The 12,200-nt window shown below is 38.9% G+C and overlaps 2 protein-coding genes across 2 annotated transcripts; both read left to right on the top strand.

Annotated features, from left to right (window-relative positions):
- The first annotated feature begins 309 nt into the window (after positions 1–309).
- Positions 310–1,575, top strand: LOC148063266 (uncharacterized). The gene is made up of 7 exons (XM_087811636.1): positions 310–414; positions 635–670; positions 781–817; positions 900–936; positions 1,017–1,199; positions 1,280–1,353; positions 1,446–1,575. Exons 1-7 carry the CDS (start codon positions 387–389, stop codon positions 1,495–1,497), a joined length of 447 nt encoding a protein of 148 aa, XP_087667762.1. The 5' UTR covers positions 310–386; the 3' UTR covers positions 1,498–1,575.
- Positions 1,576–5,948: 4,373 nt separating this feature from the next.
- On the top strand, positions 5,949–12,073 carry LOC148063265 (TOX high mobility group box family member 4-B-like). Its single transcript, XM_087811582.1, has 9 exons — positions 5,949–6,354; positions 6,427–6,492; positions 7,165–7,455; positions 7,533–7,763; positions 7,925–8,239; positions 8,344–8,424; positions 9,037–9,642; positions 11,414–11,556; positions 11,641–12,073. Exons 1-9 carry the CDS (start codon positions 6,250–6,252, stop codon positions 11,696–11,698), a joined length of 1,896 nt encoding a protein of 631 aa, XP_087667708.1. The 5' UTR covers positions 5,949–6,249; the 3' UTR covers positions 11,699–12,073.
- The last annotated feature ends 127 nt before the right edge of the window (positions 12,074–12,200 follow it).

Below are 12,200 nucleotides of genomic sequence, written 5' to 3'. Positions count from 1 at the left end.
CTTTTTAGTCAAATGTACTCAAAGTTGATTATGTCTCTTCAAACAAAGCCTCCATTAATATCTTCAGTTGAGGTGACTATCTTGTTGTCATTTTGTCCACACTTCAAGCTCTTCTGCAAAAATTGAAAAAGGCTATTCTAGACGATGGAAATACTTTGTGATCACACTGAAGATCTATTAGGGAGTTCTAGGACACTAGTTGAAGCGGCAAAGAAGGTCCTGGTATCTTCACAGAAGCTGAAGGCCAGTAGGCTGAGCACTCTTAAGAAGAGTCAACAAAGATGGACTCACTGATCATAAACAAACAGCTGCGAGGCAGAAAGTGAGAATAAAGCTGAGCAGCTCTGAGGATCAGTGCTCAAGTCCTCCTCTCCACTGCAGAGACCATGACACCCAAGTCCCTCCTGATCGCTGGTGAGTTCACTCTTCTTCTTCTTCTTCTTCTTCTTCTCCAGCAGAAACTAGATGTAGAAGTGCTGTCTTCCTCAAATATATATATGACCCTTGGGTTGAGAAACAGAAAAAGTACTTGATCCTTCTCCACAATGTCATGATTCACATCCATGTCTGACTTTTCCAAATCAAATGTTGCAGCCTAAGTGCAGTCAGTTGACATCACATGTGTGTTTTTCAGCTCTGGCAGTTGGATTTCTGTTGCTTCATGGAACTGGTGAGAAGAATCCTCATGTTTCCACTCACATGAAAAGTGCTTCCCACAGTCGTGTTGGGAAACACTGACACCTTCTACTCACTAACATCAACCTCTGCTTGTGTGTTCAGGAGCTGCACCAGGGATGACCAACATGACACCTAAAAAGTGAGGAACAAGTTCTTGGATTCAGAGGTGAGTGAATGTTTTGACGTGGTATTGATCCGGCTCCTCTGCTCGTACCTTCTAGAATGACAGATGCAGAATTGGCTGAGATGGACAAGCAGGTGAGCACCAGGTCACCAAGCTCCTGTCATCTTTGTGTCTCACTGCTCTCTCCTTTATTGTTTTTATTGTTTCCACACAGTTGGAGGCGGTGACTGTAGAGGACCTCCAGAAATATCTCAAGAAACAGCGGAGCGCGAGCATCGACTGGTTGGAGGACAACAGGGACAACTTGAAGCTGAAGATTGATGAATTTGTGGACAAGGCACTCGCAGAGCTGGCCAAAAAGCCCACTGCTGAGGAAATAGCTGCTATTGAGAAGGAAGTGAGTTCCTCACCTCTTCAGAGTCCACACACAAGTCTCTAGAGTAACATTCACTCACTTTACTGCTTTTGTTTTGGTAGCTGTCGAACTTCAGTGTGGAAGCTGTAAAGGAGAATATGTCCAAGACCAAGCTGGCCATGAACAAGATTAAGAGGTGAGAAGACAACAATGTTCTGTGGTAAACAAGATAATAGATAAAAATGAAAACTTCATATTTAATCTTTTCTTAACTGTGCTTTGTTTTAGTGTGATGGAGGAAGTAGCTGCCATTTTCCCTGCCATGTCAGCACCTAAATAGAAAGTGGATCTGGACAGAGTGGTTGAACCTGTGACTGATTCTCAGATCGTGTGGATACCAGGAGCAGAAGTCTTTTTTTTTACGTTTTTATTTCCACGAGTGAAAACATGATGTCTTCATTGTAAAAATGTGCCTTGAACCTCCCTGAATCCTTTAAATTAAATGATTAACTTGAAGCATCAACATGTCATGTCTCTGACTACAGTGTCCATTAACAAAATGTTTAACTAAGACATGAGAATGAAAGTATAAGTCAAAGTCAGAAAAGGTAACTCGAAGTGACAGATTAATAGTTTCAGCCATAATGAAACAAGTGAATTATGAGGGCAACAAAGTTTAGTTTGCTGCAAGTAAACTTAAGTAAAACACAGACGACAGCTCATTAACCCATCAAACTCCACCTTGTGTCACCTTCACGATGCTTCTCATTCCATGTCAAGATTAGCTGAGATGCTGGCAAAATATCACACAAGCATCATGAATGAAACTTATACTTTAGTGATTTGGTTCCAATGGAATCAATCCTATGGGACAATTTACTTTACAAATCACACGTATATCAATAACAACCAACCTTAATGCACTGAAAAATGTTTTATCTAATCTAACTATATCAGAAATCCAGAACTAGTTAAATGAATATTTAACAATCACATTTTAGCTCAAGGAACTTCTCACCCCCTGCCTCCCTCTCTCACCCTCCCTGACCACCTGAGGGCGCCACACACAACTGATGTTATTAAGCAAGATTTAAAAATCCCCTTTTTTTAACAAAGCTTTGAATGGAAATTTTCAATATTTCACCTTTATATTTTGGATTACCTATGTATTATATATTTGTATCACTTAGATATGATTAATGTTAGCTGCATTCCAAGTTAAATAAAGGTAAGTTAGTAAGCTTCATTTGTAGTGTAATTATGATTTTAGTACGGTTATTATATGGTTATTATTTACTTTGTTTATTACTATTATTTTATATGTAATGTTTTTTATATAATTTTGGTCTGAATATAATATATGGTAATTTATGTATCTATTTTTATTTCTGTGACAACCTGAATTTCCCAATGTAGGATTAATAAAGGCATATCATATTATATCATATCATATTTATTACACAGACACTATTGAACTTACATATGGTCATAATGTTATCTACTAATAATGGACAAACATTTTAAAGTGTATTAAAAAAATATTATCTTCTTGAAAATGACTTACTTAATCTAGAAATAATTTAGATAAAAGTCAAATATCCCTTCCTGCTTTCTTTAGAGAATAACCCTCAGTTCAGTTGTGAGTCAAACAGTTTTCAGCTTAAATTGATCATATTGACCTAAAGCTTGATGAAGTCTGTGCAAACAAACCCTCCAGTGATATCTTCAGTTCATGTGTTGACTTCTTGTTTCTGTCCACACGTCCAGCTCTGCTGCAAAAAGTGGAAAAAGCACCAAATTGTTTTAGTCAATTGAAACACTTAATGATCATAATGAAGATCTTCTACGGAGTTTTAGGACACAAGTCGAAGGGGAATAGAAGGTCCTGGTATAGAAGGTCCTGGTATCTTCACTGCAGCTGAAGGCCAGTAGACTGAGGACTCCTAAGAAGAGTCAACACAGATGGACTCACTGATCAGAAACAAACAGCTGCTAGACAGAAAGTGAGAATAAAGCTGAGCAGCTCTGAGGATCAGTGCTCAAGTCCTCCTCTCCACTGCAGAGACCATGACACCCAAAATACAATTTACAAATTAGCAACTATTGGCAATAAAAAAATCAAATTAGCTCAACACAACTAATATTACAAGCGGTTTCTCCAAATTCAACACAAAGTGCCACTTTATATGACCACTGCAGTGTCAGAATTACAGTTTTTCTCAGTCGCTTTGGTGCTTTTCTCACATCACTATTAACATTTGCACAGCAGTTAGTGCATCTCTCAAAACAATTAGTTCAAACTGCAAAACCTAGTGGATAACCTTGCAAATTACGTCGCTTGCTCAAAATGGATAGTCTATTCCTCAAAAGCAAGTATTCATGTCAATGAAAATGCCAGTGTCATCAAAATGAGAAGTCTTGACACCATTGTTTATGAACAAGATAGTCAAATGGTTTTGTCATGTTTTCATTATGACAGTTTATTCTCTCGGTGTTTTCCAATGCAAAAAAAAGGTCAGAACTCTGTGACACTACCTGAAAATGCTCAAGACAGCACTATACACTACTTGTACAGCCATTTGGAAACTACAGTAAAGTTACACATTGCTGTAGTTAGGGGAGTAAGTGAGTACAAGACACTAAAGACCTATGTTTCACATTTTTACTGTATATGCTCTTTGCAATTCTACAGCATTGTGCAAAAGAAAAATACACTTCAGTCACTTATTTAGAATAAACATAAAAAACAACCTTTTGGTAGAGCTTTGCACAAATGTGAACAATATAACAGGACATATTGTGATGTGGAATCTGCCTATGTATTTGGCCTCTTCTCCCTCTCCCCCTGTTTTTGTCCCAATCCCCTTCCTCCCCGCATCCTCAATGTGTCACAGAATTGTAGAAATGGTACACACTATGTCCTGCTCAGTTCATATATGCTTGACAAGTGAGGGTTCATGGGATTCATCCCTTAGTGACAGTGAAGAAGTGGCTTGTCATTGGTTACAACTATTACTTCACACACCTCCTCGTGAGTGAAAGCTGAAGTCCACCTGAGCGCAATTGTTCAATTAAGGAGACATTTCTAGGAAAAAAATGATAAAGAAAGGTATAAATTTGCTTGACAGAATTTGACAACTAGTTCAACAATTTTGTATGTAATGACTCAAGCAATGAAATGAAGACTATTTGTTTTATTGGGAACGATTCAGCATCCATAAGTATAGTTCAATTTGACTGACATGACATAAGCAAATGACAATGTTATAAAACAGCAGAGAATTGTATGAAAGCAACTGATACATGTCTAAAAGCATTTGCAATTTTTTCAGAGGAAGGAGAAATTGCTACTAAATGTTGCGGAGGTTGAACTAATAGTTATGATAATTTTCATTCTGATCTGAGAAAAACACCAAAGCAACTGAGAAAAACTGTATTCAACCCCCAGAATATAATTCATCATGAGAGTACATATTTGCAAATCAGGTGTGGTTTCAAGCTTCCCTGATGCAACCAATCAAGGTTTTCATTAGTTGTGTTTGAGATAGATCACCTAAAATACCTAGACTGTTGATGGTGATGTTGTATTGCATGTTAGAAATATGGTATCATTGGGATCAGCAGTGTTCATAACAAAATGTATAACTAAGACATGAGAATGAAAGTAAAAGTCTAGGATGGGAAAATGTAACTCAAAGCGATAGATAGATGCCCCCAAATTCAGAATTAAACAATCTAATAGCACAAGGAACGAATGAGTCCCTGAGTCTATTAGTTTTGCATCATGGGAGGAGCATTCATGCTCCATCTGCTTCTCTGCTCCCTGATGACAGTGTTCAGAGGATGACTGTCATCGTCCATGATGGACAGTAGTTTGTTCAGAGATCTCTGCTCTCTGCAACTGTCACCAGTGAGTCCAGCTTCATGCCAACCACAGAGCCAGCCCTCCTGATCAACCTGTCGACACTCCTCCTGGACACATTCCCACCCCAACACACCACAGCAAGTACAAAGAGAAATAAAGAGAAAGGACAAGATTAGCTGTGATGCTGTAACACAGTGATTTGGCTCTGATTTAATAAATCCTGTGGGACAATTTACAGTAAATATGTACATCAATAACAAACAGTCTTTATACAGTGAAACGATTGGTAGCTAATCTGACATATATATAGATATAGAAAAGTGAAACATTAATTAGAATAGTAGTACTCAAACTATAAAGGAGGTATATCGGTTTTGAATTGAAAAAAAGAAATAATAATAATAATAATAATAATAATAATAATAATAATAATAATAATAATAATTAAGTCTACATGATCTTCTCATTGGTTATATGTTGATCTGTTGATTCTGATGATTCTGACGTTGTACGTCATCCAGATGGTAAAACGGTCCAATATGTTTAATATCTTGCAACTTAGATGCTGAAACATATTTTAGTAGAGTAACAAATAGTAACTTCTAAAGAAGCGTTGTGCAAAAATTCTATCAGTTTCGACAGCTTTTGTACCTTTTGAGTAATTTGTCTGGTCGTTCGCCTTGGTGCATTTGAAGCTCGTTCTATTTTTAACCTCAAACCATCTTTAAAAAAGAAACACCAATTAATCATAAGTAATTTTTCCTAAATCGTGACACGTTCGTCTTGAATAGCTATATAAACCTCTTCCACGAAATGTGTTGTATTTAATTGTCTTTTGAGGATCTCTGGAGAGTCCCAAGGATCCAGCAGAAACTTTTCCGACAGTCCCTGAATCCATCAGCAATGTGAGCTCTGGGGGCGACAGCTAGCAGCGAATGGGTTTTTTTTAGCCAGCGATCATAAACTTTAAACATACATTTTTCAACATATGGTCCACAATTTCCATATAGTTATTGTAGTAAATATTACTTGGTAGTGGAATCCGTTTCTTATTATTACCCAGTCATCTTAAAGAGACTGGTTTATGGTTGTTTAGCATCCTGGAGTGAAACACCGGCTGCTAGCATTAGCTAGTAGCATGCTTTGTTGATGTTGTGATAGTCTATTTTTGACAAATTTAGATCCATCGTGATACCTCGCTCGAATGGTGATGTAAATTTACTGAATATGGACCTTAATTTTTACCCTGGTTTGGCGGAGGGCTGTTCGCAAAATGTTGACACGGAGTACATGGACACACAGTCGTACACTGGCTACTCTGAGGAGAACAAGGTACCAGGACCAGATCAACTGTTTGAAACTTTTACAAATGAACTGAGATCGGTGTGTTTTTTTTTTTGTTAGTTTGCAGAAAACAACCAAGGTTATATGAGCATAAGTAGTGCGGCCCATCCATTCTTATCAGCGGAGGTAAGCGGTTATGGTTTTAAACTGATTTTGTAAACGGTTATTTTTTTATGTGTTAATATTTCAACAAAATCGGCGTCTTTGCAACTTTGTTTCGTAATACTGTATGAACAATATAAGGTTTGAAACTAATACTTGGAAAACAGTGTGTGTGTTGGATATTTCAGATGAAATCGTGTCACATAATCTGCTCATATTTTAATTTGTAAAGTGTGTGTTAGAAATTGATGAATCAAAACGGTATCAAAGTTATCTAAAATAATAATATTTAAAGTATCAATGAAGGCAAAGTATTATATCCGAATTGTGGCAGGTTACCCTTTTTTATGCAATAAAATCCCCTTATTGATATATTTATGTCATATATTCAGGATATATACCTATATTGAACTTTAATTTTGTGTAAATATTTTGCAGATGTATAGAAAAAAAGCACTTACATGAAGCGCTGCAGTTGTAAACAAAGAGGCTTGGAACTGAGGTCACGGGCCTTCAATTTGGATAAATGTTCAGTGAAAAAATGATCTGATCTAACAGAGATGTTGCTCCTTTTTCTCTGCCGCTATTTTCCTTGACTTAAGAGCAATGAGGATTATATAGTTAGTCATATGACGATGTAAGAATTTGTTTTGGATCTGTTTAATTTGTCTGTTTCCGACCTCTGATCTACTGTAGCAGACCTTCCATACTCCAAGCCTGGGTGATGAAGTGTTTGAGATTCCCCCCATCTCGCTGGACCCTGACTCTTCCCTCACCATCGGAGATGCTGTGCAACACTTTGAACTCTCAGATGGCAGCCTTGGCCCCGCCGTCTCCCGCAGTCTGGTCAGTAATCTTGTCGTGGAGGCGAACGACCCCTCTTTTGCCTCCACTTTCGTCAACACTGGATCCCAGGGTCTGGAGCAGCTAGACATGGGGGCCATGGTCCAGGCTGGGGGTGGAGCCCTACTTAGCTCTTCGTCTCTGGTAACGTATTCTGCAATAAACTCTATCAGCGTTGCTACCGAACAGACTAAAACACTGTTTTATGTATGTTTCTCCAGGAGCTTGGGAATGGTATAGGATCACACTTTGGCAATTCATCTCCGATGACTATTGACGTCCAGCTTGCAGACATGGGTCACAGTCTTTTGGATGGTGGACAGCTCAGTACCATTAACCCAACAGAACTTTCACTGGGTCTGGGTCATCATGGGCAGACCCTGGAGCAGCCACTGTCAGCTACACCATCACCTGCTGACTCCCTCCAGGATGAGGACATGGATGACTTCAAGGTGACAACATATTTCATAGCACCTGACACATCTGAGCTCAAATCATTTTTGAATTATATCTAACTGTACATTATGGTATTCTGTAATAATGACACTTGTAATTGTGAAAAATGTCCTCCTTAATACAGGCTTTAAGAAGTGTTTTTTTTTTAATTTTACAGAGAAGTGTACTAGTGGACTCCCCCATGTTGTCTTCAGTTTCGTCCATCATCTCCCACCCTGCCCACGTTATCGCTGTCCCAAAGAGGAGTGGGGGGAAGCCAGCCTCTCTTTTGCAGGCCGTCACAGCGGCTGGTGCAAAAAAAGGAAAGAAGAAGAAAGATCCCAATGAACCCCAGAAGCCTGTGTCGGCGTACGCACTGTTCTTCAGAGACACCCAGGCTGCCATCAAGGGCCAGAATCCCAACGCTTCTTTTGGAGAAGTTTCCAAGATCGTCGCGTCAATGTGGGACAGCTTGGCTGAAGAACAGAAACAGGTCTTACTCATGGACTATATCTTTTAAATAAAGGATTCTGATTCTGATTTGTTACAAAATGAAACATTGATGTTTTTAACAAGTGCTTCTTTCTTCTTCACCAGGTGTATAAAAGAAAGGCTGAAATGGCTAAAAAGGAATATTTAAAAGCTCTGGCTGCGTACAGAGCCAATCAGCTCTCCCAGGTTAGTTACAGTAACAGATCATCTTCATGAGTAGGAGCACAACCTTTTTTTCTCCTTGGAATTCTGCTCAGTACCTTAGTCATATGAAAACTCTGCTGTAAAGTAGTACTCCTCTGGATTAAACATATAGAATATAGAAAAGATATAGAAAAATAACACAAGAATTAAAATACTAGTAAAAACTAATCTTCCTCAATGCAAGAAAGATGCTTCTAAACGTAAATAATTAAAACATGGATGGAGGAAAATGTCCTCATTGCTCCAAAATCACTATTCTCTATATGGCATTAAAATACGTTAAAAGTTGGTAAAACTTCAGAAAATAGAAACAGTTTTAATAGATGGATAGATATGACTAGCTAAATAAAAACTATATTAAAAAAAATCCTGTGTTGTGTTTAAAACAACGCTGGCAATAAAAGCTTCTGATTAAAGCTTAAGCGATTATACAGCAACAAGTGCCAACTAGTAGACAAAGCTTTTATAAATCAGTTTGGTGTTGTGTCTTCCAGACAAAGTTGAATAGTATTGTTAAAATAATAGTTGGAGAGCTTTAGTACATGACTGAAACATTACAGAAAGTTGATTTCTAACGCATCCCTCCTCACTTAGCCCGCCTCGGAGGAGATGGAAACTTCGCCCTCCCCTCCTCCTCCTCCAGTGACCACTGTGGTTCCAGCCTCCAACCAGCCGACCGACAGCACCGTGGAGGAGAACACCATCACCAACATCTGCGCTTCCAACATCATCCTGGATGTGCCAGAGATGGCCACGCGCTCCCGCACCGGAGCCAACAAGACCACTCCTCCGCCTGCTGCCCCGACTGTCACGAAAATCATCATTCCCAAGCACTTGTTGCGGCAGGGCAGTCAGGTGGTCACCATGCTTCCCGGTGGGGTCACTGTGCTGACCGGTGCCCCTCGCCAGCCGCCGCCACTTCAGCAGATGCAGAACGCGCCGCCTCCTCCACGGCTCCAGCAGATGGCGCCAGCGCCTCCGCCTTTACAAGCGAAGCCTCGGGAGGTCAGCAGTGCAAGCCTCTCTGTGGCCACACCCCCTCCTCCTCTCCAGATCAAAATAGTTCCAACCTCTTTAGAGGTGAAGAATGCGCTGCCCATTATTGTCCCTGGCTCTGGGACCGCACACTCGATTCCAGCTGTTGACGTACATCCAGGTGATCACGACGAGGATTTAGTAGAAGTTTCACATGCAGATGAGGTAAGTTGTTGAATTCTGAAACGTTTTTGCACGACCTTAGAGTCGCTGCTATCCATGCAGAGCGACCCAACACAGTTCCCAGGGTTTCCTTGTAAATTCTTAAAAGATGTTAATTTCATAGATCTAAAATTAAGGCCCTAATTGGTATTTAAATGTCTTAATAAACGTTTTCTAAAGTTTTAAACATGTCAAAAAATGTTAGTTGGATGTAATGTTAATATTTCCAACTATGTATTTATTAAAATAATTATAAGGTAAGGTAAGGTAAGGTAAGGTAAAACTTTATTGATCCCTCAGGAGGTCTCCTTTGGGAAATTGTTTTTTACCAATAGCCAGCAATTTTTCATAAACAATAAAAAATAATACATAAAAAATAAAATAAGAAGAACATAAAATACAATTATACAATTGGATTTAGGAGCAATCAAAATAGGGGATTAATACAGCAGATGCACGATGTGATTCTACCTCAACGAGGTCATGTAGCAATTTTGGGAATAGACGTTTGCTTTGGGCAACATGGAAAGATGTAACTTCAGTGATAATAGGTAACACATCATTTATCTTCATGGCTGAAAGAGGTGACGTGCATGAGGCACAGTGTTCTTTGTGCAAGAAATTGTTGATTTTTATATAATTGTGGTACGTTTTGACTTGATTGTCAAGTTGATCATAATTTTAAGTTCAAATTGTCCGTAAAAAGTCTTGAACTTAACTTTCCTTAAGCTGTAATTACGCAGTTAACAACACCCCAAGATTAGAATAACAAGCTTTTATCAATTTAAAGGCTGAAGAAGTCTGTGGGAAATTACCCTGTGAAGACGGGACTACATAACCCTGTGCACCTGTGAGATTCCAACAGTTGCTTTTGTTTTGTCCTGTTCATGGTCAAGTTGAACTGATATGGCCGTTCTTTATAACAAGTACAGAACACACACTTCCAGACGACAACACTCCCAGATTAATTATCAAACACCAGCAAGATCTTGCTCATGTCAACCAGAATCAGCCTAGAAGAGTGTAAGAAATCTGTAATTCTTCCAGCCCTGCTCAATATATTCTGGATACACACACCAAGGTTTGTGTTTTTAGTGAAACGCAAACATTTACCTGCTTCTCTATGAGGACAGAACAATAAACTCACCACCCAGCAGGTCATAGCCAGACCCAGCGCTTCATTTTGGCTTTGGAGTTGCATGTTGTTTTTTTTACTGTTACTAGCCGACTACCAGATCTGAAAATGTAATAATCTTATCCATTTTCAAAAAGCTATGAACATGGTTTTATTTGAGATGTATATAAATGTATCGTATAAAAACGCTTGCCAGATTTTAATGTTGCAAATTTTTTTAAATGGTTGATATTTGAGACAAAGTGGATTTTGAAATATTAGTGTTAATTATGCACTGTTATGAATCCTTCTAGATTGATCCACTTTACTTTGCCATTACATTTTTTAAATGGTGGCATTTTTAGAATTGTTTAAAAGGTCTGAACAATCTCTGCATGAGTGGCACCGTTGAAGCTGTTTGAGCTTTTATACGCCGGACTGACTGGTTGTTCAGATATTGTTAACAAATGTAAGTAAATAAGTGATATTTGTGGAGCGCTTTTCTAGACCAGGGTCACAAAGCGCTTGAACAATCAAAACAGTACCTAATAAAATATATACTTAAAAGGTCAAGACACCACCGTCAAACGCAGGAGTCTCAGATAATCAAGAAAAAGCCTGCAGAAATAAAAGTGTTTGAGATTTTACTATAATTATCAGGATGTTGTGGAGATGAACGGCTCCAAAGATGGCGGCGGAGGAACGGGCGTGTGCGTGAGGGCGGGCTGTAACAAACCTGCAGTGGAGAACAAAGACTGGGACCGAGAGTACTGCAGCAACCAGTGTGTGGCCGATCACTGCAGGTCAGAACACAACCTCTCTCACTTTTGGTAGAAAGATTCCGCTTTATGATGTCACGTGGTTAGATGAATGTGTTCTTCTCTCAGGGTGATCTTCCAGACGTGGTGCTCCATCAGAAATGAAACACTGGGAACAGTCAAGTGAACGGTCATGTTCCAGTAGGCCACTCTTGTGTATTACCCCTGTAAGGTTCAATTCCGGTGCTACCCTTCTAGAGAGGATTTCTCTTCGATGGCCACATCTTCAGTGTACAGATATTTGAAGGAGGTTTTATCTAATCCGATGAGGCCATTTCCAGAGTTAAAGACATGAATTGGAGGCAGCTTAAGTCTAGAAGAGGTCAGGATTTCAAACTTTATGTACCCGTTTATTTCAGCATTTTTTGACGATACAGTCAGTTTACCAAAACCATTGACCTTGGCCTTCGGGATTTGCCGCGTTTTATACTTTTCCATACAGAACTTTGTAGGAATAGTCCTTTTTGTTTTCTAATAAATGTTTAAAATACAGTCAAACATCTTTCTTACGTGTGATTTTTATTTTATTTATTCAATCTTCATTTTTTGTAACATTTTTTAAATTAAAAAATATAGGAAGAAGAAGTCTTCAAATTATTCTTTATTTACCTACGTTGTCCACACACTTC

Source organism: Callionymus lyra, chromosome 16 (assembly GCF_982586985.1).
Source record: "Callionymus lyra chromosome 16, fCalLyr1.hap1.1, whole genome shotgun sequence".
Lineage (NCBI taxonomy): Eukaryota > Metazoa > Chordata > Actinopteri > Syngnathiformes > Callionymidae > Callionymus > Callionymus lyra.
The sequence above is the reverse complement of the archived record's forward strand: the minus strand, read 5'-3'. Positions and strand labels throughout refer to the sequence as shown.

Coding starts and splice junctions, on each gene's coding strand:
- LOC148063266 (XM_087811636.1), top strand. CDS start 387: ATGACACCCAAGTCCCTCCTGATCGCTG. Junction 415..634: donor CAAGTCCCTCCTGATCGCTG/GTGAGTTCACTC, acceptor TGTGTTTTTCAG/CTCTGGCAGTTGGATTTCTG. Junction 937..1,016: donor TGGCTGAGATGGACAAGCAG/GTGAGCACCAGG, acceptor GTTTCCACACAG/TTGGAGGCGGTGACTGTAGA.
- LOC148063265 (XM_087811582.1), top strand. CDS start 6,250: ATGGACCTTAATTTTTACCCTGGTTTGGCGGAGGGCTGTTCGCAAAAT. Junction 6,355..6,426: donor GCTACTCTGAGGAGAACAAG/GTACCAGGACCA, acceptor TTTTTTTGTTAG/TTTGCAGAAAACAACCAAGG. Junction 9,643..11,413: donor AAGTTTCACATGCAGATGAG/GTAAGTTGTTGA, acceptor TATAATTATCAG/GATGTTGTGGAGATGAACGG.